This window comes from Camelus bactrianus, chromosome 24 (genome assembly GCF_048773025.1).
Source record: "Camelus bactrianus isolate YW-2024 breed Bactrian camel chromosome 24, ASM4877302v1, whole genome shotgun sequence".
NCBI lineage: Eukaryota > Metazoa > Chordata > Mammalia > Artiodactyla > Camelidae > Camelus > Camelus bactrianus.
In genome coordinates this window covers 7,208,494-7,233,665 of record NC_133562.1, presented here as the reverse complement: position 1 = coordinate 7,233,665, position 25,172 = coordinate 7,208,494, and the positions used below count along the sequence as shown (strand labels likewise).

The 25,172-nt window shown below is 49.1% G+C and overlaps 2 protein-coding genes across 8 annotated transcripts in view; one reads left to right on the top strand and one right to left on the bottom strand.

Moving 5' to 3' along the window:
• Positions 1-8,445, top strand: part of TYMS (thymidylate synthetase) — a 15,004-nt gene extending 6,559 nt beyond the window's left edge. Inside the window, exons 4-10 of one of the 4 annotated variants that reach the window (XR_012502103.1) lie at positions 1,101-1,202; positions 1,917-2,092; positions 2,468-2,539; positions 3,571-3,749; positions 4,185-4,292; positions 5,279-5,394; positions 6,523-8,445. Coding sequence is in view for 1 of the 4 variants with exons in the window: in XM_074352532.1 (XP_074208633.1) it covers positions 1,101-1,202; positions 1,917-2,092; positions 2,468-2,539; positions 3,571-3,708 (488 nt within the window). In the remaining 3 variants the exon portion in view is untranslated. Of the gene's footprint in view, positions 1-1,100; positions 1,203-1,916; positions 2,093-2,467; positions 2,540-3,570; positions 4,159-4,184; positions 4,293-5,278; positions 5,395-6,522 lie in introns of those variants that run through there. The other 3 variants (XR_012502104.1, XR_012502102.1, XM_074352532.1) reach the window with 3 other exon arrangements.
• On the bottom strand, positions 3,275-25,172 carry ENOSF1 (enolase superfamily member 1). 4 transcript variants are annotated; one of them, XM_010958068.3, is made up of 16 exons: positions 24,654-25,140; positions 21,019-21,127; positions 17,573-17,688; positions 15,789-15,875; positions 15,421-15,447; positions 14,905-14,977; positions 14,752-14,790; positions 14,258-14,340; positions 13,501-13,535; positions 11,278-11,365; positions 9,706-9,840; positions 8,595-8,636; positions 7,676-7,805; positions 7,315-7,414; positions 5,696-5,777; positions 3,275-5,069 (listed from the first exon to the last, which is right to left on the bottom strand). In XM_010958068.3, exons 1-16 carry the CDS (start codon positions 24,735-24,737, stop codon positions 4,968-4,970), a joined length of 1,332 nt encoding a protein of 443 aa, XP_010956370.1. In that variant the 5' UTR covers positions 24,738-25,140; the 3' UTR covers positions 3,275-4,967. The 4 variants fall into 4 exon arrangements, 3 of the variants coding, with proteins under 3 accessions (XP_010956370.1, XP_045374848.1, XP_045374847.1); XR_012502101.1 differs by having other exon boundaries at positions 5,003-5,069; positions 5,696-5,840; positions 24,654-25,154; XM_045518892.2 differs by lacking the exon at positions 7,315-7,414 and having other exon boundaries at positions 24,654-25,172.

The following is a 25,172-nucleotide window of genomic DNA, read 5'->3' as shown; positions in this document are numbered from 1 at the left end:
TCCTGGCTTAATTGTGCCTTAAATCCTGCCTGGGGGTCGGGGGTGCGGTGGCGTAATGAAATTATGGCCTTGGAGTTGTAGAAATGCTTAGCTGTTGGGTTTCAGTACAGGAGTTTATGTTTTTAATTTTTACCTTGAAATAATTATAGGTTCAAGGGAAATTGCAAAACAGAAAAAAAAAGGAACTTCTCACATTATCAGTGGTTAAAATCCACATCACTTACCAGATTTCTCCAGTTTTACATGCACTCATTTGTGTGTGTGCGTGCGTGCATGCATTAGCACATGTGGATTTATGTAGCCACCATCACCATCAGGATACAGAACTGTTCCATCACAGTTCATCTTTTTTTAATCTTTGGTACTACCTTTTTTGAAACTGTGATTGTGACAGAATTTCTTCTCCCTAAACTAAGAACTGCTGGACCAGAACATAGTCTGACTCCACTAAGTAGAAGTGTAACGGGGGGTGGGGCTGTGAAGCTGTGCACATTCTCAGCTTTCAGTTCAGAAGGAAGGCAAGGAGCTCAAGTCCAGACCAGAGATGGGAGAAAAGTACAAGGGTGGTACAATAATGAGAGAAGTTTCCTGCTGTTTCCACGTCAGCAGGTGTTTGGCTGCTAAGTTGTGGTTTCAGGTGTGAGTGTGGGAAGGCTAGTGTCTAGATGACAGGAATCTTCGTGCTGTGTTAGGTGGACTGTGTGTGGAGGGTAAATCCCACTGAAGGGCCAGCACTGCACCTGGCAATGAAGCGTGATGGGAGTGGTCAATGGTAGGGAGACCACGTCCCGTGGGGACCACTGGAAGAAGCAGACTGCAGAGGATGAAGGAGGTGAGCAGTAGGAGAAGGGGTGGGGGACACCGAGGCCAGGTATGTAAGGTAGATAAGAAAACAGACGTGGTTACGGCTCCAGAGCACAGACAGGGCCCTGAACTCAGCATAACCCAGCGAGCTTGAGAACTGTGTAGAGCGCACAGAGTAGCGTGTGACTGTGGGCCACAGGGGGCTGTGGGAGGACATTGTGATGGACGAGCTCTTGAGGCCATCTTGCTGGATGCTGTGATTAATGTGTGCGATGTTCTGTTTGCCAATTCTGCAGATTATTCAGGCGAAGGAGTAGACCAACTGCAAAAGGTGATTGACACAATCAAAACCAACCCTAATGACAGAAGAATCATCATGTGTGCCTGGAATCCAAAAGGTGGGGAGCATCCCAGTCCTCCATTTCGCCCTGGCTGCCGGGCACAGAGGCGCTGGGCGGGGGCCTGCCTGCCTGTGCGACCCGGGCTGCTCGCATGCGGCCGACTTTCACCTTCAGGGGAGGGCTTGGGCCCAGATGAATCAGTTTGTGTATTTTTTGGCTTTAAATTGCCTGTAAACATACACATGAGAATTTAACATTTTAAATTGGGGCAGATGAAGTTTCAGATCACTTCCACCTCACTATTAGAGATATTTTAAACAGTTATATTGTAAAAACTAAACTATACCAAGGTGTAATAGATGCCCAGAGTGGAATATTTGCATTTATGATTTGCATTTATGATTAGAGATTTGGAATATAGGAGGGTGTGTCCGAGACGCCAGTTTACTGAGGCCCCTGTGAAAGAGTTCATTCCTCCTATGCTTATAGTTCGGTGCACGAGTAATTTCAGCTTGGATGGGAGCGTGTAGCTTCAGCTGTCAGCATCCATCCACAGGAGAGTCATATTGGTGGACGGATCTCCATCAGCCTTAGGCCATCCCTGGGGCGGGAACGGTCTGTGAGGGGCAGGTGGGGATCGTGGGGTTCACTGGCCAGTGGCTCTGGCTCACCATCTCCGCTAGATGAATTGGCTTCTGTTTGTGTCACGTTGCCTAGAGCTGTGTTCTTTAAAGCCACTGCCCTCCTGACTGCTCTGTGCTGGCTCCTCAGATCTCCCGCTCATGGCCCTCCCGCCCTGCCACGCCCTTTGCCAGTTCTACGTGGTGAACGGTGAGCTGTCCTGCCAGCTGTACCAGCGGTCGGGAGACATGGGCCTGGGCGTGCCCTTCAACATCGCCAGCTACTCCCTGCTCACCTACATGATCGCACACATCACAGGCCTGAAGGTAGGCTGCTCTCGGGGAGGAAGGGCTGTCACCAGCCTAACGCACTGAGCTCTCAGATCCTGCAGTGTGGAGGGACTGACTGCAGGGAAGTCTGCCTCTGGTCTTTAACTGCGATATACGTACGTGAGGGACGAAGGGGCTCACTCTGTAACCTCCATGGCACTTTCCCGCCCTTGTGCTTTGTGCAGACTAATAGGATCAGGTGGCTTATTTATTATAACTTTGATGAATCAACTTTTCTCAGAAGTGACAGTGAGTAGATTCCTTCTGAAAAGCTTTGAGGGTGTCTGCATACTCTGTTGTGTGTTTTTACCCAATGTGTTTTAAAGAAATTGAAACTAAAACATACTGTTCTGCTTTCTCCCGTGGGGTTAGCCAGGTGACTTTGTACACACTTTGGGAGATGCACACATTTACCTGAATCACATTGAGCCGCTGAAAATGCAGGTAAGCAATGTGTCCGTCACACTGTGGCACTTGGTGTCTTCTATTGATAAAAAGTCGCTATGAGAAACACCCCTCATGTGTTATGCTTTCTCCTCAGTGCTCTGAGGGAGGTAAGAGGCACTTCTCTCACCGTGGGGCTTCAGTTGAGGGATGGTGGCCAGGGACAAGGCAGACAACCACAGGCACTTAGCAGGACAGGTACTGTGAGATACTGAGTACCAGTACCAGAGAGAGCCAGACCAGGACGTTTGGGACCTTCCCAGAAGTGGCATTTTAACTCATTTTTACTTGGAACAGTTTAAATGTAAATGTTTTCCTTTAATTTTATGCTAAATACAGTACTTAACAGCAGTTACAGCAGCCAACAAATGATTACTTGAAATGGCAATAAAAATATTAGTCTATACTTAATGAATGCAAGAGAAAAAAAATTCAAATGCAAGTTCTTTTAGCCCCTTCAGATCAGCTCTGGGCTTGGAAAGTTCCTTCTCTGAGGGAGCGTGGCTGCTGTGACTGGAGGCGACGCCAGGGCTCACCCGGCTGCTTCCCTGGCAGCCGCTCCAGCCGTGCCGGCCAGGGCACCCCGAGGCCGCGGCCGGTGTCCGCTCCGCACTGCCGCTGTCTGCTCGGCCCGGGAATCCTGGCTGGCACCCCCTCCTGTCAGCTGTCAACACACGCCAGCTTTCCTTGCCCTTTCTGCCAGGGGCAGTTGGAATAGGGACTAGAGGACTCAAGTAAGCATCCTGTAACTACTTTTTATTAAAGTGAAAAACTACGTATGACCCGTTCTTATAGCAGCCGACATGAAGAACTTACACCTGGTGGGCCACCCGGCTCCAGACACCACGTGATTATTTCACTGAGTACCCGTCACCCGCCGCGTGGGCCAGGGACAAGGTGTCTGCAGAGGTCCACCTCTGAAAATCATCACTGTTGGTGAAATGCTGTTTGTTTCACAAAGGGACACAGGGAGCAAAATGAAAGTGCGTTTTATGGATCTGGCAAAATAATAGTCTTCCATTGTTTTTTAGCTTCAGCGAGAACCAAGGCCTTTCCCGAAGCTCAAAATCCTCCGAAAAGTTGAGAAAATTGATGACTTCAAGGCTGAAGACTTTCAGGTTGAAGGCTACAATCCTCATCCGACTATTAAAATGGAAATGGCTGTTTAAAGTGCTTTTAAAGGAGTTGTTTGAAGTATATTTACACCCAGGTAAAAGTTCACTTTGCTCTAAACTAGGTCAGAAACCTGTTGGTGACCTGTCAGTTACTCTTCATTAACTTTTAAGGACGTTGCCACTGGCGGATAGAACTGTGCTGGTTCTCTTAAGTAGTAAAAAGGCCTCAAGTTTGTTTAACTCACTGAGGGTGTATGAAAATGTCGAGATTATGAATACTGTCAGGAAAGGGAAAATTTATATATCTTAACAAAAACATGTACATGCATTCAAAACCATACTCAAACTTCATAATGTTTTTTATGAAGATGGTCTGTGAGTTTCAAGAATTATATAACCTATTCCCACAAATTTCAGCAAGCTAAAAATGCCTAGCGTGGTTATAAACATTATAGTTACATTTGTTTTTATATCTTGCTATAATAAAGAAGGGTTCTGCATTCATCTGGGGTTTTTTTTTAATTCCATAGTGCCATTTGTCTGCTCAGTTCCTGCCTAAAACATTTAACTGAACCCTCCTAAATGAGCATACATGTGCTGTGTTCTTGTTTGGATGCTGCTTTGAAACGCTGACTAAGGTATATTTTGCCCTATTTTCTGTGATTCGTGTAATTCTAGCTGCATTTTATCATTAAAATGCAATGATTATTTAGGATAAAGTCATTTTTTAAGAGTTATAAAAATGGTCTGTGAAATAGCGTTTTACCCCCGTTAGTTTCAGTATGGAGACTTCTCTAATAACATGCCTAGACTGGGAAGGAGAGAAGCTGCTGCCCTGTTTCAGGGCTAACCTTTTCCCTCTGCAGCATTGCAGCCAGATCATGGCGACTCCAGTGCTGGGGAGAGACCGTGGTACTGCTGCAGGACTCTTGTTATGATGCTAATTTATGACTAAGTGTTAAAAAGAAAGAATAAGGAATTATTCCAACAAATAATGCAATATGCTGCTTATTTTCAAAGTACAGTTTAATGTCTAGGTACCAGCACTGGATAGAAATTATTTAAGAACATCTTCCTGGACTTTGAGTTGGCTGGATCTAGCTTTGTTTAAGGATTATGTAGGAGAATGCGTTTATTTACTGAAAGAACCAAGTGCTAATGATGACTGAGCTGAGGCCTGAAGTTAGTGTGACTTTCAGCTGAACTTGTTTTGAGTGGCAGGGGGTTTTTTTTTCTTCTATTTTTGTAAAACCATATGCAACACACTTTAAGCCTATTCACTTAGAAAAGCAAAAGGTGTTAGAGCTGGATTCTTAATCCCCTGGAGCAGCAAGGAGCTTCTTCCAGACTTCACCATCCGGATACTGGTGTTTCTTTACAGATTCCTCCTTCATTTCTGTTGAATAACCAGCATCCTAGCAAAGCCAAAAAATGGTGTAGTGTTCAATGACTTTTGTTTCAGGTGGCTATTATCTTATGTATTTCTGCTGCTTCTAGAAATGCTTTTAAATCTAAGCCAGAAGCCACTGAAGTAATATTTTAAAAAGTTTTCAGGTTTGAAATGGAGGAGAGGGCACACCTTACTGTGTCTCAGGATTAGGTAGTAACCACACTCCCTTCACAGCTCGACCTCTGTTGGTGAAAATGAGCCCCATCTTGTGAACAGGACGATAAATGGCCCAGATTACACAACTGCAGTCAGAACTCTTCAGTTCACTAAAATTTCCTAGCTGGTGCCAGGTACTTTTTGTTTGTTGGGGGGGGGGGGTGAGGGTGGCACGAAGAGTGGATGTTTTAAGGTCCAGCTGGTGAAGAAAGGCTGGCATTAGAGAACTCTTGTCGGGGCGACTTCACCCCCACATCCTGACCTTCAGGCCTGGGGAATTTGATGTTGACTAGAGAGCCATTTGTTTCTAGATGTTGAAAATAGGCTGTCAGGAGACAAAGCTCTGTGCTGGGGTTGGGGGGTGGGTCTAGCTCGCAAGGAGCACGGCAGGGCTGGCAGCACATCCTGGGGGGGGGCCTCGCTGGCCAGGCTCACCTTAGGGGGCATGTAGGATGCCTTCTTGATTCTCACAGGATACTTGAAGTGTTCGTGCAGGTGGTCGACATACTCACACATCCTAGGAGGAAGGAATCAGGTTGGGGCGATACTACCTGCAGTTAGAGAGGTCGTGTGGTGCTAACTGTTAAGGCAAAGAAAGGGTAGACTGGTTAAGGCTTGGTCGATACCACATGTTTCTATGCAAATCCTTCACCCTCTGGACCTTAGGTTCTTCTCATCTGTGAAGTAAAGCAATGTGGGGGCTTGAATGAAATGAACCATTAAGTCCTAACCAAATGTCTTGTGATCTAAAAGGTATCAACTTAGACTCCGTAAATATTTGGGATTATTTGAATGCCTTGAGCTGAAAGATGAATAGATTAAAGTCACCAACTGAGGTCCCTTACAGCTACACAAATGATTTAGAAGAAGGAAAAGCACAGGTTTTAGGATCAGACCAAGTTTGGTGTCAGCCACTTTTTAGCTTTGTGACTTGGGCCACACGATCTAACCCTCCTGCCTTACTGCAGTCACCGGTTAATGAACAGCTATGCTGGGCAGGCCCTGTGCCCTGTGCCCTGTATAAGCCACAGTGAGCAGGCTGCAGATGAAGAACTGGCCCCAGGGAATGGGGTTCCACACACCGGTGACAGCGCGGCGATGCTGTGTGACAGCTCGGGGCGTCTGTGTCTGGTGGTGGTCCTGCTTACACAGCGGCAGCCCCAGCAGTGAGGCCGGCTTTCAGCGGGGCGTGAGGCTCTTACCCCTTCCTGGGCACGTGGGTTAGGGCTGACCCTCTTTTTCCCGTCCCTCAAAACTTGCAGGACCATCAAGGTTGGCCGGAACTCCCCCTTGGTCCTGCTTTGAGGAACTGAAGTGAAGGGGCAAAAGCAGAATAATCACGGAGTGTTCACTTTTATAGTTTAAACTATCTCAGGCATAATACTAAAACCCAGCTGAAGGAAGAGCCATTACTCTACAGTTAAGCCCCCAGCTGGTCTCAGTCCCATCGCTCTCACTCCTGAACCTGATGTTCACCTTTGCCATGTGTGTCTTTATGCTTTCATGAGGTGCTCCTCGAGATCTTACTGCAACAGCACATTTAATTCTAGGAGGAAAGAAAAGCATAATAAAGCCGTGTCTGCAGGTGACTGGAAGGAGGCTGTCCTGACTTAAAGCTCCCCTGGGACATGTTAAGAAATAAAATGGAACTAGAAGATGCAGCCAGATCATGGCGACTCCAGTGCTGGGGAGAGACTGGACAGAAGCAGAAAGTACACATGTGATGAAAGCGGGGGCTTCAGAAAGTCAGAAACAGGAGCTGGTTTTGGAAGGAGTTCTGGTTTCCATCTGGTTGCAAACTGCCTCCGCCTTGCCATGTACCTAGAAAACAGCCAGTCAGCTACCAGGAACCCACCCTCTAGAAGAAGACAAGGAGTCTATTCAGTGGCGAGTCTCTGTTGTTACTGCCCCATGTGAAGTGGAAGCAAAACTGCATGGGAGTTACTGATGTGCCAGGGGACAGGGTTCTTAGTGCCTCTGGTCATGAGAGCAGAATTTTTCAAGATCTGGCCTGGATTGGGAGACAGTCCTGAAGTTGATGCCACATCACTGACCTGTCCTTAAGGCTCGCAGAGACAGATATGAAGTCAAATATAATCAGATGCTGCACCAATTCACAGAGGCCAACTCCACCAGCATGCGGGCACACGGGAACTAAAACGAAGACAGATTTCTACTTAATGCCAAGTGGGGCAGAGAGGGGGACGTGAAATCAGGGGACCTGTGGCTTTCCCTAGTGCCTGAGAGTGATTAAACCCGGTTTAAAAAAAAAAAAACAACAACAAAGACTGGAATTCCAGGATGAAAATCATCAGACTCCCTGGTTAAGCCTAAATGAGAGTTAGGAAACAGTCAAAATGGCAAACTCCAGAGGGAAGCGCAGGTGTGCGACAGGCGGGGAAGCGGCACCCTTACCGTCAAACTTCTTGGCCATCAGCAACACCGCGAGGTTCTCGTTGATGCTCCCCAGCCTACAGCTGTCGATCTGGAGAAACTGCAGAGCTTTTGCCTGTAGGAGCTGCTTAAATATCACTCTATTGTGGCACTGGAAATAGAATTAAGATAAATCAACGGAAGAGTCAGCCTCAGCCTTCAGGACCTCAAAACTTGGCACCGTGCCAATTCCGAGTGGGTCGTCAGTGGCCTCCAGGAAGCCTGGCCTGTACCCACTCTTCCTTCTCACTCCGCACACCGAGCCCCAACAGCCAGCCCGGGCCTCCCACCCACTTCACTACACATCTGCTGGCGGAGCCGTGTGTCCCATGAAAGTCACACCGCTTGCCACCTATGCGGGCGTGACCGCCGCAGCGACTGGTAAGTGGGAGATGAAACATCGGGCTGAAATACAGGGATGGCGACAAGCAGGTGGCGCGGGTGACAGAACAGAAGCCTGGCAGAACGGCGCTGCTCCCTTCTCCAGGGAAGCCGGGATCCACTTGCCCGCAGCGCTCGCTCGCGGCCCACCGCGCGTGTTGGCAGGCGCTTGTGCTTCATTTATATGCACAGAAAGGGGCCGCAGGCATGTTTACACAGTTGGGAAGCTGGCTTTCTTAAAACCACACAGTGCATTTTACGCCCCTGCAACTTTAAATTGCTGCCTTGTAAATTCTGATAAGAATTTGAAAAAGAGAAATGACCTTAATAATAGAAATTGTACAAAAATATACCAACTCTTGACTATCTGACTCCGGACTCTATAAAGTGCTATAAAATGATACAATTTGTAATATTAAGAAAATCTCCCAACCCAGATTAACAGGTGATGTAGCCTAACGTATGCCAGTGTCCTCAATCAGTGGCCAGCGTGTGCTGACCCCAAAGAGCCGTCACTTACCTGTTCTCCCGTGGCAACGCCGATTCCCAGTGGGGCCAATGCCTGTAAAATATAAGGCCACCTGGTGTTATTCTCCTAAATTTTGAACTGAGACACCTAATGTTTAAAACTATTCCTTCCTCAAGAAGGAAACATCCCTGCTGTCAAGCCATGTGAGGTTTAACAAGCAGCAGAAGGCGGCCAAGGGGATGTGTGCGCCCAGGAGGGGAGTGCGTGTGTGCACAGGACGGGGGCGTGTGCAGGGGAGAAAGCCCGTGCTTGGGCTGGGGGCAGACACGGCCGTTCCGCAGTGGTTCACGGGGTCCAGCCTCTGGCTGACTCCTTCCTATAGGTCATCTCTCCCTTTACTGCCCTCTTGTCTCCCTGATGACCCCCTTCAGGGGTCATTCTAAACCCCCACCTCCCTTCAGGTTCCGTGGGCGGCCTGAGGTCCTGCCTTGCAGGTTCAGCTCAGCTCATTCCTCACCTGGGGAGGTGTTGGAACCTTCTCTGTAGCACAGCGTGGCTGCTCCCCGTCCCCCCGCCCGACGCTGCCTCACCGCCCTCCCACCTGGGCTCTGGTTTACTACAGCTACTGATGGAGCTGCTCAGTCAGAGGACACACAAATCTCGGGCTCCCAGAAGCTATGCCTCCTCGTAAGTGGACCACCCAGTGTTCGGGCTTTCTAGATCACTGCTGTGAACTCGGCTAATGGGAGACTCTTCCTGAAAGACAGGATGTTTCTCAGATGTTCTGAAGTGTCAGGCTCTTCCTACACCTGAAGGGGAGAGAAGCCAGCCTGCAGCTCGGGTGGATTTGCCCGGGAAGTGCCTGGTGCAAGGGTCCTAGGGAGCGGACGGGCAGCCTTCTCGTGGGGAGGCCTGCCCTTGACGTCAGCTAAGCAAACCCAGAGGAATCTACACTTTGTTTCAATCTGGGTGAGTAAAATATTTGAGTACCAGTCAGAGTTCTATGTTTTACAAAGTATGGGAATCAGGTCTGTTAACCTTTGGATTGGCGGTAGCCTTCCAACGTTTAGCAGTTTACTTTCTCTACAACAGAAGTGTCAAAGGGGATGAGCCCAGGACTCTCAGGCTGTCACGACCACCCTGGCAGCAGTGGTTTTCCTGCCTTGGAAATGGCGGCATGTCCCAGGATGTCGTCGGGGGAGGTGGGCTCCTCAATCCACAGCGGCCTGAACTCGGCCAGCCTCGCCATCCACTCCACGGCCTCGGGCACATCCCAGCGCTGGTTGGCATCCATCATCTGTGGGCAGAGAGCCTTGGTGGGGAGGTCTGCCTGCTGCTGACCCTGCTGCAGGGTGGTGGCTCCCGGGGGCAAGTGTTGTCCCTCAGTGCCACTGACTGCTGAGGCCCAGCACGCAGCCACTACAAAGAGGGTTGCAGAGCAGCCACCAAGGTGAACTCTGGCTCCAGATACTGCCTCAGAGGAGATACAAACCCCTCAGGGAGCGACTGTGAGGCCCGGAAGTGCTCTGGGCTGGGCCTAGGAGACTTGCTGGCTGGCCCTGGAGCCAAGTGCACTGGTGTTGCAGGCTTGGTTGTTTGTAGGAACTGTTTTATCACATTCTAAGTCATGCACAGTTAATACCGAGTTTGTTCAATAGTCACTGATTGGCTGTTGCCTACTGTGTGCACAATAATAACCCAAACTCCACCATTAATTAAGCACCTACTCCACCAGGCATTTTATGGATTCTGTCCCATTTAATATTCATAATAACTATGAGGCAGTTCACGTTAACCCATTTTTACAGGTAAGAAAACTGACATGCAGAGAAGTAACTTGCTCAAGGACAGTAAGTCAAATAAATAACGAGCTCCGATCCAGGCCTCTCACCGCAAGGCTCTGGCTCTCTCTGTGCGGGGAGCCTGCCTGCAGGCCAGGTGCTCGATATGCAGAGACCAAGAAAAGGTCTCTCCTTCCCCGACATCACACTTGGAGAAAACAGACACAGGGATAGATTCCTCTAGTAGAATGTGCTAAGTGGTAAGAGGCCCCTTGGTGGATGCTGTGGGAACCAGAGGACAGTGTGCCCAGAATCAATTTGTGTTGTAAATTACTGAGACGAGGATGAGCTCATAACACAAGAGTAGCATTAATTCACGTGTAAATAATGGGACTTCTGATCCCAAGTCGAGGACTCAGACTTCTGTTTTCATGTGTGAAACATGCATCCAAAAGTTCATAGAAACATCTAACTGTGACTTTTATGAAAATATTTTACACATAATAAGAAATGTTTTATAAAAAATACAGTCAGGATTACATTTATCTCGGCAAAAGTTCCAGCATTTCTTGAACAATGGCTCCCTGAGGCCCACCTCCCTGGTGAACCAGGGGGGCGGGTCTATTAAGGGAGATTAAATGACTGACACACTGGGGCACCAATGGGAGACCTGTCTGCTCAGGCACATCCATGCTAGCACAAATGAGCAATCCCTAAAGCTGATTTTACTCAACTAGTTCTGCAGAATAAAAAATTTTTAAAAAAAATCAAGAGGGCTGAGAGTTTAAAGAGTTCGCCTACTCCAAGACCTCAAAGCTGTACTTCCACTGACATAGTGTTAACATCCCCAGTGCTCTTTAACCCTTGCTTGGAATGAGCTGTACTTTGGCCCTGGACAGAGGCCTCTCATACAAGGCTGCTCACTCCTCACAGGTAGGGGAGGGTATATTTACCAGGGTCTTCTCAGGTCCGATCATGTTTCTGATGAGTTGGCATCTACGGATGTCATCCTGGAGATCAGCACCAACTTTTACCTTAAACCTATAAAAAATAAAAATTTGGTCTCATAATTTAGATCTGTGCTGACTTGGCAAAGACACTTAGACTTCCTGCAGAAGTGACTGTTTCCGTCAATAATTCACAGGACACGTTTTCTAGTAAACTCTTGCCCTTTCCCAATCTTGAGACAAGTCACTCAAAAATAACCCTGCAAGCGGTATCTCTTCACTCAGTATCGGGCCACTAACTGTAAATTACCTGCTGACCTGAAGTCCAGGGACGGAGAGAGCAGCTAGGTCTTTAATAACATTCACTGAGTTTTTGCTGTGCCGTGAAAAGGAGTTAAGGACAAAAAAGGCCCAGTCAGCCTTGAGGAGAGCAGAGCTGGGAAGGGAGCCCAGCAAGGCATCCCGCTCCATCCCAAATGTGAACAGCATGACTGATAGCTACCTCCACTCCATGGCCCTTTACAAGAGGGCTTCATCCTAAATCAACTCAGAGGTGGGCTGGGGGCTGGGGGCCCAGGCCCGAGGCTAGAGGAGGAAGGGACCCCACCCCATCACAGAACTGCAGAGGGGCGGAGGCTCCTTCATGCCCCAGCCGGCTGCTGGCAGGCAGCTCCCTTCATCTGTCGACGAGCCACTGTTCTTGAGACCCAAGTCTTACATCCTTTCCCATGACCCCAAGCCCTGGATTCGGTCATCAGGAGAGCCTGGTTGGCTTGATGTAACACTGCCACGTGGAGGAGACGACACCCTCTCCCTCGCTCACCAGCCTCCCTGCTCTGCACGCGGCTGTCAGGCTGCCCGAGGGCCTCCCTCTACTTTCCACATCCCCCACACTCCGTGCTGACAAAAAGCTCCTCCCAAATCCTCTGCTGTTTCAGCAACAAACACTAAAGACATTTCTATCCCAGGTGGAAGCTTCAGCTTCGGGACACCAGGCTTCCTGTGCTCGGAGGCCTAGGAAATCTCTCCTCAGCCTTCTCTGATGCAGAGCTGACTGCTTCAGCCTTTCCAGGGTACGTGGGGGAGAGGAGGGGCCGGCATTTACTGAGCACCTGCTATGAATCCTGACTCTGCTCGTCCTTTTCAGAGACAGCAACTTTGAGAACCATCAGATACTATTGTTTTCATTGTATAGAGAGAGAAAATGAGGTTCAGAGAGGTTGAACAAGTTGCCCATGGTCACACAGCAGGTACTGCAGGGGATGGAGGGGAAAGGCAAGATGTTCATTCCAAGTCCACCACATCCCAAGCCTCTTTCCACTGCTTCATGCTGCCCCCAGCAAGTTCTCACTCCCCAGCTCTTAGCTGAAGAATTAACAAGAATTCAATGCCTTTCAGACTTTAGTGGGCCAATGCATCACCCAGGGATCTTGTTAAAATGCAGATTCCAATGCAGCAGGTCAGGGTGGGGCTGAAGATTCTTCATTTCTGACAAGCACCCAGGGCTTGGTCTGCACTTCGAGCAGGAGGCCAGGTGGCAAGTGTGGTGACGTGTCACAGACACAGTGTCCACCTTGAGCTGCACTGACAGACTCACAGTGACCAGATCAAGAGGTGATGGTCCCTCTGCGTCCTGCACAGCCTGAGGATTTGAGACCACTGACAACCAGTTTACTCAGAGGAAACCCCAGGATGCCCAGGGGCCCATGACCCCGGAGTAGAGGCAGAGCAGACACGTGCAGATGGTGTTGGGAGAGGAGGCCCCTGGGGACGAGGAGGACCCTGGCTCCTGGGAGAACTCCGAGGAGAATTACTGGGACCAGTGGCTGGAAGTTATATGGAAGCAAAGGGTTCACTGCTTTGAAGCTCTTCTAACACTCAGAGCCCTCGAATAAAGCAAAAGTGCCCCACAAAGCTTGCTGCCTCTGGAGGTTTCCAAGTAGAAGTGGAATCCACACTTGTTACTGATAATAAAGAGGGGGTTTCTATCCCAGACCTGTGCTTGAAATCAGTGATCACTTTCAACTCTGATGTCCTAGGATTCTAACTAGATTCACATCTCATCTTTGGAGAAAGCTTGGCCTCAGTTGAAACTCCTCTTATATAAGTGTCGCTACACCCCAGACTGCTCCTGGCCTCCTTGGTGCCTTTGGGTCCTGACTCCTCTCCACCGACCAGCCCCTCGTGCTAACTCAGAGAGTCCAGTCCATTATGACCCAAGTAAGTTACCTGGTCCAGCCGTCCTTTAGTGCCTCGCTGCAGAGCTGTGGGGGAAGGAGGAGAGCCGTCAGCACACACTCTCCGAGGTCTAAGTAGCACCTTGGTCATCTCTGATTTGGCTTCACAAATGCTATGGCTGAACCATGAACCAGGAGAATCACCGAGCGTTGTTGAAATTCAGAGCAGAAACAGCCCAGAGCATGACTGCCTGCCCTTGTAGGGTGACTTTCTCTCCTCATCTCTACAGGAACCCTTTCTCTAACTGTCACATCATTCCTGGATGGGGAATTGAGCATTTCTGTCCCTCTTTTTAAAGCTGGGATATTCCGTGGCATCAACAGAAGTAACGGATGAAAAAGTAACAGAGGCTCATCTCCGTTCTCTTCCTCAGCTGTAGCTGAGCGAAGGGCCAGTAAACTGCACACCAGGCACCCGCCCCTGTGCTGCGCGCATCGGGCCACTCGCAGCGTTTATCGGAATGCTCGAAACCGCCCGCGGGACCGGTATCATCTTCCCTCTTCGCAGTGAGGAAACAGGCTCGGCGGGGTTCGGGATCACACTGCACAACGTGACGCCCCGGCCTCTGCCTGGGAATCGGCTTCACCTTTTGGAGCCCGACGTGGGGCTCACTAGGTCACAATGGAAATGCCTTTCCTTTTGCTCGTGGACAAGTACCTCCAGATCCATAGAGATTCAGAAGGGCTAACGGGAAAACATCACTTATCTGCCAGAAAGCGCACCTACAGTACCAGCTTCAAGCGCCCACCTGCTGCAATGTGGCGTCCGGGTACCCGAGCCAGGCGCACGACGTGGTGTAGGCAGGGTAGCCCTCCGTCAGCATTTGCTCTTCTGTGGAAACACGATGCTCGTCAAAATCTGGTGTTTCGCGGGCACCTTCAGCGTTAGAATTGCCTGTGGGCAAGCTGCCGCCTGGCGGTCATCCAGCCCCTCCGGTGCCACCCCCACGGTTCAGACCCTGGGGGTCCGGCCATCCCCAGGGGCGGCCCCACCAGCCCAGGGCCTTCTGGTGCCGTGCAGGGTAACCCGAAGGCCAGCTTGGCTCTCAGCAGCGGCTGAAGCGAACCCCGACCTAAGAGGTCCCAGCGGGAGGCATTCTTCACCCAGACTCAGCCGTCTGCCTGCCAGCCTGCTGCGGGGCACGGGGCACCGGGGACGATGACCAGAACCCCCCGAGAACGGCGACACTCAGCAGTGGACAACGAATGCCAAAGTAATGAAGGGCATCTCCTCACAACCCACCTCGCTCTCTTTTACCAACTTGACCTCTCTGCAGTATTTCTGGAAAAAATTAAAAGCAGCATCATTCTTTCAGGCGACAAAGCACGCAGCCCCGTGGCCTCCACGTCGCGTGGACCAGAAAGCTCCCAGTTCCATCGCGGGAGGATGACTCACCGTGGGCCTCCTCCTCCGTCAGGACGTCGGTGATATACCTGAAATCTATGCAGGATAACAGCCTCCGGGGGTCCTGGCAGCGAGACAGGAGGTCGGAGAGGCCGTCAGTTCACAGGCGGGTTATGCTTCTAAGAATCTGCTTCCGCACATACATGGGCTTCTCCTGCCCAGGAAAGGGCCTTTGGGCTTTGTGACAAATTGTTTGATTCTGACATTCTTCGGTGCAGAATCCTTCAAAGGGTCACCACCACCTGCTGACAAAGTCCTCAGGCCTGCACACTCCCTCCCCACCTCGGATGCAGGCTCTGACCCGTCCAGCTACTGGAAAGCGGGCCTGGCGGGAGGCACGCTCTCAGCACAAGTTAAATGGACTGATGAGCCTGGTGTCACCCTGGGGCTTGATCAGCACGATAGAGGTTGGTCCACAGACAGTCCTGAGTGTATTTACTGGCTGTCAAAAGGCAAGTAATCCATTTCATTTACAGAAACAATTAGAATAGTAAAGAATTTACCTACCATGTCAACAAGTAACTTCCACAGAGGCTTGAAGAAAAAAAAAAGATTTGTAAAACATGTGCCAAGTACCCAACAGTGAATGCGCTAGTGGCAACTCCAGCTCTCCAACCCACACCTGCCAGCCCGCAGCTCTCACGCTGCCTCCAAGCCCCTCGCCAGTGCTGCCCCGTCGTCCTCAGCGCTTCCTAACCTACCCTGCCACGTCCTGACAGCTGCCAGGACTGCTCAGCAGAGAAAAATAATCAGACGATTCTCCCTATGTCCTTTGGGAGCCTGCTGTGTGTTTGTCTTTGCTCAGAGGCCATGGGTGTCCCTCGGTCACCTGCTGCTTTGTTCCCGAGTCACAGAGGTGCTGCTTTGAGGGTTACCTTTCCCTCCTGCTTGGCCCATAGGTCCCACACGGCATTGAGGATGGCCGCCGTCGCCAGATGCACCACGCCCTTCTCAGGACCGATCTGGTTAGGAAGCAAAACACACCAGCACTTCTCAGAAAAAAAAAAAAGATATTCAGGTCTCCTAGCCAGGGACATACTTCATGAATTAAAAGATGGCAATGGAAGCTCAGGGATTAAGGTCTTTTTTCAATTGTTTTCGACCTAGAGAAGATTTGCAAGAATAGTACAAAGAGCTCCTGTGCACCCCCTCCTCTGTCTACCCATCCATCTATGTGTATATACATAAATAGGTAAATATAATATATAATATAAGTAAAGTGTATTCTACTGAACTATTTGAGAATAAGCTGCAGATATAATGTCCCTTTAACCCTAAATACTTCAGAGCCTAGTCCTAAAAACAAAGCCATTCTCTCACATGACCATAGTACAAGGACCAAGTTCAGGGATTATCCCGTGGATCGAATACCGTTACCTACAAAGACAGCCCATCAGATTTCACCCATTGTCCCAGTAATGTGCTTTCTTTTATTCACATATTGCATTTAGTTGACATGTCACTTTAGTCTCTTTTTATCTGGAACAAATGTCCTTCTTTTAAAAAATGCTATTACTTTTTTTAAAGCGCACAGGCCAGTTGACTTGCACAGTGTTCCTCAGTCTGGGTGGTCTGAGCGCCATCATGATCAGGGTGGGGTTTGCCAACTCATTTTTTTGGTTACGGCTGTTATCTTTAGCGTTCGAGTAAGTCAGCACCCGTCAGGCTTCTCCACTGTGAGGCTGTCAGTTTTCCTCTCTAAGCAAAGAGACTGATGTTGCCCCCAAGTTTTAGCATCCAGTGATGATTCTTGCCTCCATCAGTTACAGCTATGACAGTCGCAATATGGTGGTTTTCTAATGTTGTCATTCTTGTTATATTGGTTTTTATTCTGCTGTAATGACAAGCTTCCCCATGTTGGTTGGTTGGTTGCTGTCTGAACAGACTCATGGATTCTTATGTGATTCAAGGACTTCTAAGCCAGCACTACCATATTTACTTTGATGCTTGAACTGTCCCAGATTTGGCCAGTGGGAACTCCTTTGAGGGGATGCTTTAAATGCAAGCTTGACTTGGTTTGCAGGTTTGCAGAAGTTAAGAATGAAATCTCAGGCAATGTGGACAACGTGCCTTTCCCTGTGCATGGACAGGAGACTGAGCAGAGTTAGGAAGAGACAGAGCTGATGTCAGGAGACAAGGGCGAGGGCGTAGCTATTAGACAGACCTTACTGTGATAAAACTCTCCCTCTACAGCCTCGCTGTTTTCATGCTTTTAACTTAAGGTTCAAATACAGCGCTGTACACACAAACGGTACTCTGGTCTCTGTCTTCTTAACCTTAGCTCTTCCCTTAAGTTTCTGTTCTGAATAACCTCTTCCTACAACTTCAGTTCTAATTCACACTAGTTCTCCCTTAAAAAGGTTGCCACTCAGCACTTCATCCTGCAGAGTCTAGACCACTTCTTCCGGATCAGGGAACAGACGAGGTCCACAAGGGCAGAGATTGCTCTCGGAATCCAAATATGTCCACAGTCAGGTCTCATAGAAAGGAATAGATTACCTCAAAATACAGATTGTCCACATGGTTCAAGCCCTAATTTATCTGAATAAAATGTTTTAATTGTAAGCCTGTCTCTATTTTCACAATTGTTACAATCAAAGGACATCTGAGACCTCAGTAACAGTATTTACAGAAACGTTTTACAAAACAGGCGCCTTACCCATCTGAGCTGCCCGTCGCTCGTGAGCTGCCTGTAGAAGCCTCTGAAGTCACCAACAATGTCCCCGAGGTCCCTGTTAAGCACGTGGTGTGCCAGGGCATTCACAGCACAGACAACTGTTGAAGAGGATTTAACTCTTGTTTAGTTTTGGTGTGAATAAATTAAGACACGTAAGCACCACAAACAACCTCACGTGGACATTTTATGAAAATAGTTTTAAATCAAAAGGAACATGCCTTTAAAAATTGCCCTAAATATGTCTTCCGTGGTGGTCAAAACTAACATCACACAGTAGAACAGCTGTTAATATATACACTGAGCTTAATGTCTGAACAGAGCAAACACATTTTGATTGGGTGCCATGTGAAAAACAGAACCAAGATCTGAAAGTTTAAACCATGTTCCCAGATCATTTTCCTGTTAACTTTGTGAAGTGTCCGTGTGTCAGCTTCGACACCAAACCTGGCTAGTCCACTGCTCCTAAGGTGTAAGAAGACTGATGGACAGAATTTAAAAAAAGAAATGCCTTTTCATTATTGTCAAGTAGAGAAAATATCTTGAATTCATAACATAACTCTATTAAAGACGAAATGAATTTGTAATTAGCTTAATACATATAAAATGTTAAGAATTAAAAGGGAAATAGAAAAGTTTCCTACCACTGACTTAGGATACACTACACTCTTCGTAACTAATTTGAAAATTAATCTTCATTTAGGTCAGCATTACCATCAATTACTTATTTTTGGTAATTTATTCTAAAAACCTTACTGTGTTATATCAAGTGAAAACAAGTAAACCAACAAACTTCACAACAAAGACCCTTCTCTCCTTCGCTGAGAATATAACACTGAGTCTGTGTGTAAATGGCCAGAATAATCAAGTCATCACCTTAGCCCCAAAGCAGTGAACTTATTATAGAAAATTCTGATTGACTTGTTTGGTGTAGCCATTGCTTCGATGTTAAAATTGTTAGATCATTTCACAGGACAGCTGTAAAGGCGCAGTTTTACTCTCAGTCAGATCTGAGGAGAAAGATGGTTTGAAAGCATGTTCTTGGGACTCCAACGTGGAGAACAGTCTACCTCAGGTGTGCGTGTCTGAAGCAACGGGTGGGAAATGCACCTGGGAAGACTTGGGCCTTGAAGGCAGCTTCTTGCCGACTCAGCCCAGGGGTTCTCCCTGTGACTGCGTCTGCCCAGGGCTCACTTCCCAGGAAGGACAAGTCAGGAGGGGCTACGGAGGACTGTGGGTGTCCGCGCTTTCGTGCTGTGTGAGCCCTTAAGGCCATTTTTTTTCTCTTTAAAAATTCTGCTTTTTTCCATCTCTTTTTCTTTTCCTACTTAAAAAACCCTGACATTATACAAAACCTCCCTGTGTCTCTTACATACAAGCACGCCCTTCATGGCGATGAGAAAAGCACTGTTTTCTTTCTTTTTTTGGATCATACAAGTAAGCTGGTAAAGGCTGCTGAAGAACCCTGATGAGCTAATGGAATATTTTTCAACTTTAATTTGAACACCATGTAACACGTTTGGTGAGACTGCAGTGAGTCACCTGAAATATGCAGCAAAGTTACAATTAAAATGGGTTCTGTCATGCTGTGTCTGAAACAGGCGGAAGCCAACTCCATCACCACAAAAGAGCCATTTGTTCCTGGCGCAGAGATGGAAATTGATTTCCCCAGCTCGAGACATCCATCCATCTGTCCGGACAGGGGCGGGGAGGGGACTGGAGGACGGCGGGGTCGGGGGGACCACAAGCACTGACTCAACAACACGGAGAAGGGCCTCACGTTCGGGGTAGTGACCACACAGGCAGGGTCCCTCCACTGTGTGCCCAAGTCAGCAAAGTTCAAAGCCTTGGTTGTTAACAGAGAGTGGTTCCCACGGCTTGTCCCAGAAGGCGTGTTGTAAGCCTGCTGAGTTGTGCACAACCTTTGGGGGCCGCCCTGTATGGTCTGCAGGATGGAGGAAGCCACTTCATAAAGTGCTCAACTTACGCGAGAGAATTAAAGTTGCAGAAGCTGAAACACAGCTCTCCAATCTGCAGCGGTCAGTGGCCACTGCCTTGGGGAAACACTAACAGTAAATGGGTTGCTGAGGGGGAGGAGTCGGGGAATCAGGGCTGAGGCACCTCCTTCTGCCTGCCAGTTCCTAGTTCCCCGTCAAGGCTCATCTCAAAGCCTCACCTTTGCTGGGAAGCCATCCCTGACCCTCGTGTACAATGATCTGACCCTCTCTCCATGTAGCCTGTATCCACTTAAAAGTCCCTCCCACGCTGCACTATTATTTCTTTTACGTCTGTCTCCCTGAGAAGTTTGTGCGTTCCTTCTCCTTGTCTGCAGGACACTGTCCCCTCTCTCCATCTTTTTAAAGTCAGATTTCCCCGGTGCGGGCCGAGTGCCCAATACCCAGGGGCACCCCAGAGTCTGCTGAAGGCCTGGCTGACAGTGCGACTGGACAGCAGCCCTGTGAGAGCTGGAATGGCCTGGTGGTGTCCACTTAAAGCTCAAGAAAGGCTCCCCTGTCCTACACACACACACACACACACACACACACACACACACACACCCCTTTCATCTGCTCGACGATATTAAAGCCAATGATTTTCTTCTACAACCAGGAGAGGGCTGACAGTGCAGATATCCCCAGGAGAGGTGTCCCATCACGGCCGAGGTTAAAGAGTCTCTGTCCTCCCTCCCCAGACCCTGACTCTTCAACTGATCACAATTCGGCCTCCGCCCCTTATGATCCATTGAAATTGATCTGGCAGTCGCCTTCTTTTTGTGCATATTGAATTTTATACTCTCTGCATGCATTAAAAAAGTATGCAAGCAAGTAATTTTGTATGTAAATGTTCTGGAGGGAAAGCGCTTGGGGTAGTCAGGAGGTTCTGTGTCCCAGCCGAGCCGCTGTTTGGGCCTCAGTTTCTTTATCTCCAAAAATAAGGAGGTTTAAGACCACCGCTGAGCCCTCGTCCAGCTCTGAGAAAAGAAAGGCTTACTCGTAGCTCAGTGTGCATCCTCTACTCTCTGCTCTTCCCAGCGGAGAGCTGTGAAACTGGGCAGCCCCTGAGGCCTTTTCTGCCAAGAAGAGCAGTGAACTTCAAACTGACTGGGTGTGGAGTGTTTAGAAAAGCAGGGAGACTGTGCACGTGACAGTAAGCCTTGTTCCACGACCGCACGGCCACCCCCTCCCGACCCTCAGGCACACACCCCATTCTGGTCCTCAAAGTTCTGCAGAGAAATGGACCGAGATTCAGGAATTTTCCACAAGGAGAGAGGCCAAATTCTGGCATTTTAAAAATTTATCCCAGTGAAATCAATCAACTATGAAACATTGTTTTTACTCACTCCAAGTAGGTAAATGTGGAGAAAAATAAAGTCAGAACTTGAACGTAAATGAAACAAGCATTCTCGAGCCTCGAGACAAAGTTCAACTCACCAACTTCAGTGCCCCTTCCCAGAGTGAAGGTGATTCCGTAGCCCTTGAGTCCATCTTCTGCATCCGTCTCCAAGATGACGTAGGCGGCCGAGTAGTCAGGGTCTGTGTGCTGCAGGGGAAGCGGCCCACCCAGACCCGCTGGCGTGAGGAACCCCCAAAGAAGCCTGGAAACATCACATAAGAACCGGCAACGCAACAAGAGCTCCGATTGGATGGAACCGTTCATGCTCCCAAAGCAAACACAGGAGCACTGAACGGACAAAAGGAATGTCCTCCCCAAGGATTCAAATCACTTTAACAAGTGCAATGTGTGCGTTTAATGCCAGTTTACAATTCTGTCTCCTTGGACATTCAGCTCAGTTTTAAGCCCAGGAGTCTGCGCCCGCAGCTATCCCTGTCAGCTCTTTGAACAGAGTTCTATGCACAAAGAGCTTCAAACTGAACAAGCCAAGGCTTCAGAAAGCTCTTCCGTACAACTGTTCTTAATCCTCTCTGCAGTTCATAGCAGGGCTGCAAAGACAATGGCACACGTTCAGAGGTCACTGCAGGAGAACAAAGAATGAACTTCTAGACAGCCCATTTTTGTTTTGCTCTTTTTTTAACTTCCTACTGTCAAACAGTATTTTGATCATCAGTGTTTACTGACAGGGTTTATAAAGCTCAACACCCCTTGTCAATATGGGGGATGCAAGAATTAAAAACAAGTCTGTCTCCAGAGATTTCTCACAAGGTGGGGAGAAAAAGCCAACACACAAGAACCAGGCAAGAAGGGTCACTAAGTACAAGGCCACGTACTGAAGCCAGTGAGACATACCATGGAAGTTCAAAGGAGAAGAGCAAAGAGGACACAGGAGACCAGGACACTTGGCCGCATTTGAGGGAGAGCAATAAGAACCCAGAGGCCTTGTGAGTCAGAGAAATCAAGGGCTCTGGTTTGGAAGGGAATGAAGATGAGATGGGATCAACGGTGTGGGGGCAGATGATGGAGACCCCAAAGCCAGGCAGAGGGCCAGCCAGAACGCATTGATAAGGAATGCAGAGGCAACTGTTTTTTTTTGCATAAGAATTTTGCATAGATTTAATTTAATTTAATCCTCACAATAATGTTATTATAAAGTAGGTGCTACCACCCCTCTCTTACAGATGAGGAAAGTGAGCACCAAAGAGGCAGAATTTACATCCCTGTGTCCAGGGACGGGTAGGTGCCCCTGGTGGACGGAGCCCTGCATCTGGCCTCCGGGCCCAGGGGAGGGAACCATGTGGGATGGTCACTGAGCACCAGCTGTGGATCAGAGTGTACAGGCTGCTGACTTGAGGAAGCTATGATTACAGAAACTCTCAGATTATGAAGCAGAGCATGGCAAGTCTCTGGGAGAGATGCAAATGATGGAAGCCAGGCCGAGAGCACGATGAGCTGTGGAAGCTGGAGGACGCTTTACTGTGAAAGGAGGACCTGAACTGGTCAGGTGAGGACATGGAGATTTCCAGCAGCCGGGAAGGGGCACGAAGGTCTGGGAGGAAGGAACATCTCAGGTGAGGTAACAGTGGCAGTGATGGCAGTGGACGGACAGAAAAGGGAAAGACTGGAGAGTGTTCGAGGGTTGGTGACCAGCCTGGTTTGGCCATCAGGTTCCCAAGGGAGAAGCTGGGACATAAGGCTCAGAGAGAGTTCTGGAAAGGATGCAGTGGAAAAAGGAAAGCTTTCACTGGAGCCTTCAGGGGAGGAGGTGGCGATCAGAGAAAGAGATGAGGCAAAAGTGACTTCAACTGGCAGGATGCGGGAGAGGGGCAGGTATGGAGAGGATGAGCTCAGATTTTGATGGACAGTGTTTAGCATGAAGGTAAAAAATCCAACAGAAGTGCCCAGATGGCAGCTGGACCAGAGGTGAGAGGGAAGATCCAGGAATGAGATCTGGGAGTCTTGGCATAAAAGTGGGCACTGAAGCCATGGACACGGAGGAGGGTCTTAATGAGCGCGTGGGGTGAGACAGGAGAGGTGCTGAGCCTGGGCCTCGGAGAAGGAAGGAGGGCAGCAGCTTGAAACACACACTGTATCTCCAGGAGGAAGGTCCTTAAGTATGAGCTTGCAATGCAGTGTCCGATATAATCTCTCCTGACCTAGAGGCCATAAACCACTCAGGCCAGAGACAATAAATTCCATTTCTTAAATTGTTCTACAGTAAGGCAGCAACCTCAACGCATCATAAATTCAAAGACAAGGAAAGTCTAGGTTGGAGCCCCTTCTGCTTCAGTTTCCTCATATGTAAACAGTAATTACAGCCACACTTCTGTGTCAGGGTCTCTACATGTATAAAGCAGGTATTGGCAAATGTTATACCCATTTTACAGATGAGAAAACCTAGGCCTGGAGAGATTGTGTGGTTTCCCCACAGCTGCTATACCTCAGAGGGACAGAGGTGGTTGTAGCAGGTCAGGTGTTTGGATTTTACAAGCAGTAAAATTTCAAACATTTATTTGGGCGATCCACTAAGGATTGTCCAGCGGGTGTTTCCACCACTTACCATAATATCACATGAGAAAGGACACATAAGGATTTTGAAAAGCATGAAGAACCTAATCTCAGAATAAAGGACATTTAAAAAAAATAACTTAAGCACTTTTTAAAAAGCGGCCATTTCCGGTATGGAAATGGAATGGAATGAATATCAGGGTGCCCTTCCACCCAGCTTAGGAGGCAGCACGTTACAGTGTGAATGAAAGTCCTCGGATACCCATTCCCCTCCCCCCATACAAGTAACAGGTAACCATTATCCCAAGGAGGATGTTTCACACATTTCACTACGTACCCAGCAACTTTGTTTTTCTAGTATGGCCATTCGTGAGCAGGCCGGGAGGGGCAGTGAGGATCCAGGGGTCAGGCTTTGGGGAGACCCTGCACAGGACTCATATTTGGGGACCACTGCACTAGAGGAAGGTGGTGGTGTGGGATGTCTTGCTAACACTCTCAGGGAGCAAAAACACCCAGTGCTTTCTTCACTGCACCTGCAAAGGCTGGCATCTACTTAACTCTTCACAGTGACGCGTCCTCTATAATCATGTTTCCAGGTAATTTCCTGATGCCCCTCTGACACGACCCAGTTATGACCTTGTTGTCTGGTTTCCCAGCCAAACTGACTCCTTCATTTCACAGATGGGCCCAAGAGGCCAAGAGAGGTTAGGGTCTTCAGGACACACAGCAAGTTGTGGCACAGGCAGGGTCACTACCCCAAACCCTCCAGCCAGGGGCTTCCTGGTCTCCATCACCACAAACCCCGTTAAGTTCTCAGTTGAGAAGAAACCAGAGCTGTATGTTAAGGGTTCGTTGGTGGGAACCCAACAACATTGTTTTGCTGTCGTTGCATATTAATTATTCTACCATTGCCAGCAAAATGCAAATTGTAAATGTAAAAACGGGAAAGGCTAAACGCCAGCAAAGAAAAAATAAGGAAAAAGAAAAAACCCAGGAGGGTAGGTAGTTTCTGGATACTTTCATATTCCCCTTTCGGCTTCCTCACTTAACAAAAGCAATGGATGCAAAGTTGAGAAACTTCCTGGGGCCCGCGGGGTGCCTGGCGCCTAAGCGGGCCCTGGCGTCGGCGAGGCCTGAGGGCACCCGGCGGTGGGGCAACGCTTACCATGGCGTCCGAGCCGTGGCCCCCGAGCGACGTGGGGAAGCGTATGTCGCGGACGGAGAGCCGGGAGATCCTGCCACGAGCCATGTCTCCGAGCGCCCTGGAGCCGCCAACTCTGCGGGACACTGCGAGGAGGGAAGGGGTGCACAGCCCGGCACGGGGGGCGCTGATTGGCCGCGCGGCCCCGGGGCGTGGCCAAGCGCGTGAACTTGGCTGGACTGGAGCGGCCCGCCCAGCTCAGGGTTCCCCGTCTTTCACGCCGAGTTCCCGCCTCCCACGGTGGGGCGCTGCCCCCGGACTGATTCGCTCAGGATCTCCATGGTCCCTGCAGCGTCGAGTCCCCGCAAGACCCTGCACTGCACAAACTGGAAACTCTCAGTCACCTTACTGGGAGCGGCGCCCGAGGGGAAGAAGCCAGGTCTGGTCAGAGTGCAATCGCCTAGCAGCAGATTCGGGCCTCCAGCTCCGCTCCTGACCTTAGTCCACAGGTCGATGCGCCAGGGTGGCCTTGGGCTAGAAAAT

Bases quoted from the DNA above. Each gene is read 5' to 3' on its own strand.
- ENOSF1 (XM_010958068.3), bottom strand. From the start codon at position 24,737: ATGGCTCGTGGCAGGATCTCCCGGCTCTCCGTCCGCGACATACGCTTC. The intron at 21,128-24,653 runs GTAAGCGTTGCC...CTTCCCCTGCAG, and splicing joins GCCACGGCTCGGACGCCATG to CACACAGACCCTGACTACTC. The intron at 15,448-15,788 runs GTAACCCTCAAA...TTTTTCTTCAAG, and splicing joins GGGCCAAGCAGGAGGGAAAG to CCTCTGTGGAAGTTACTTGT.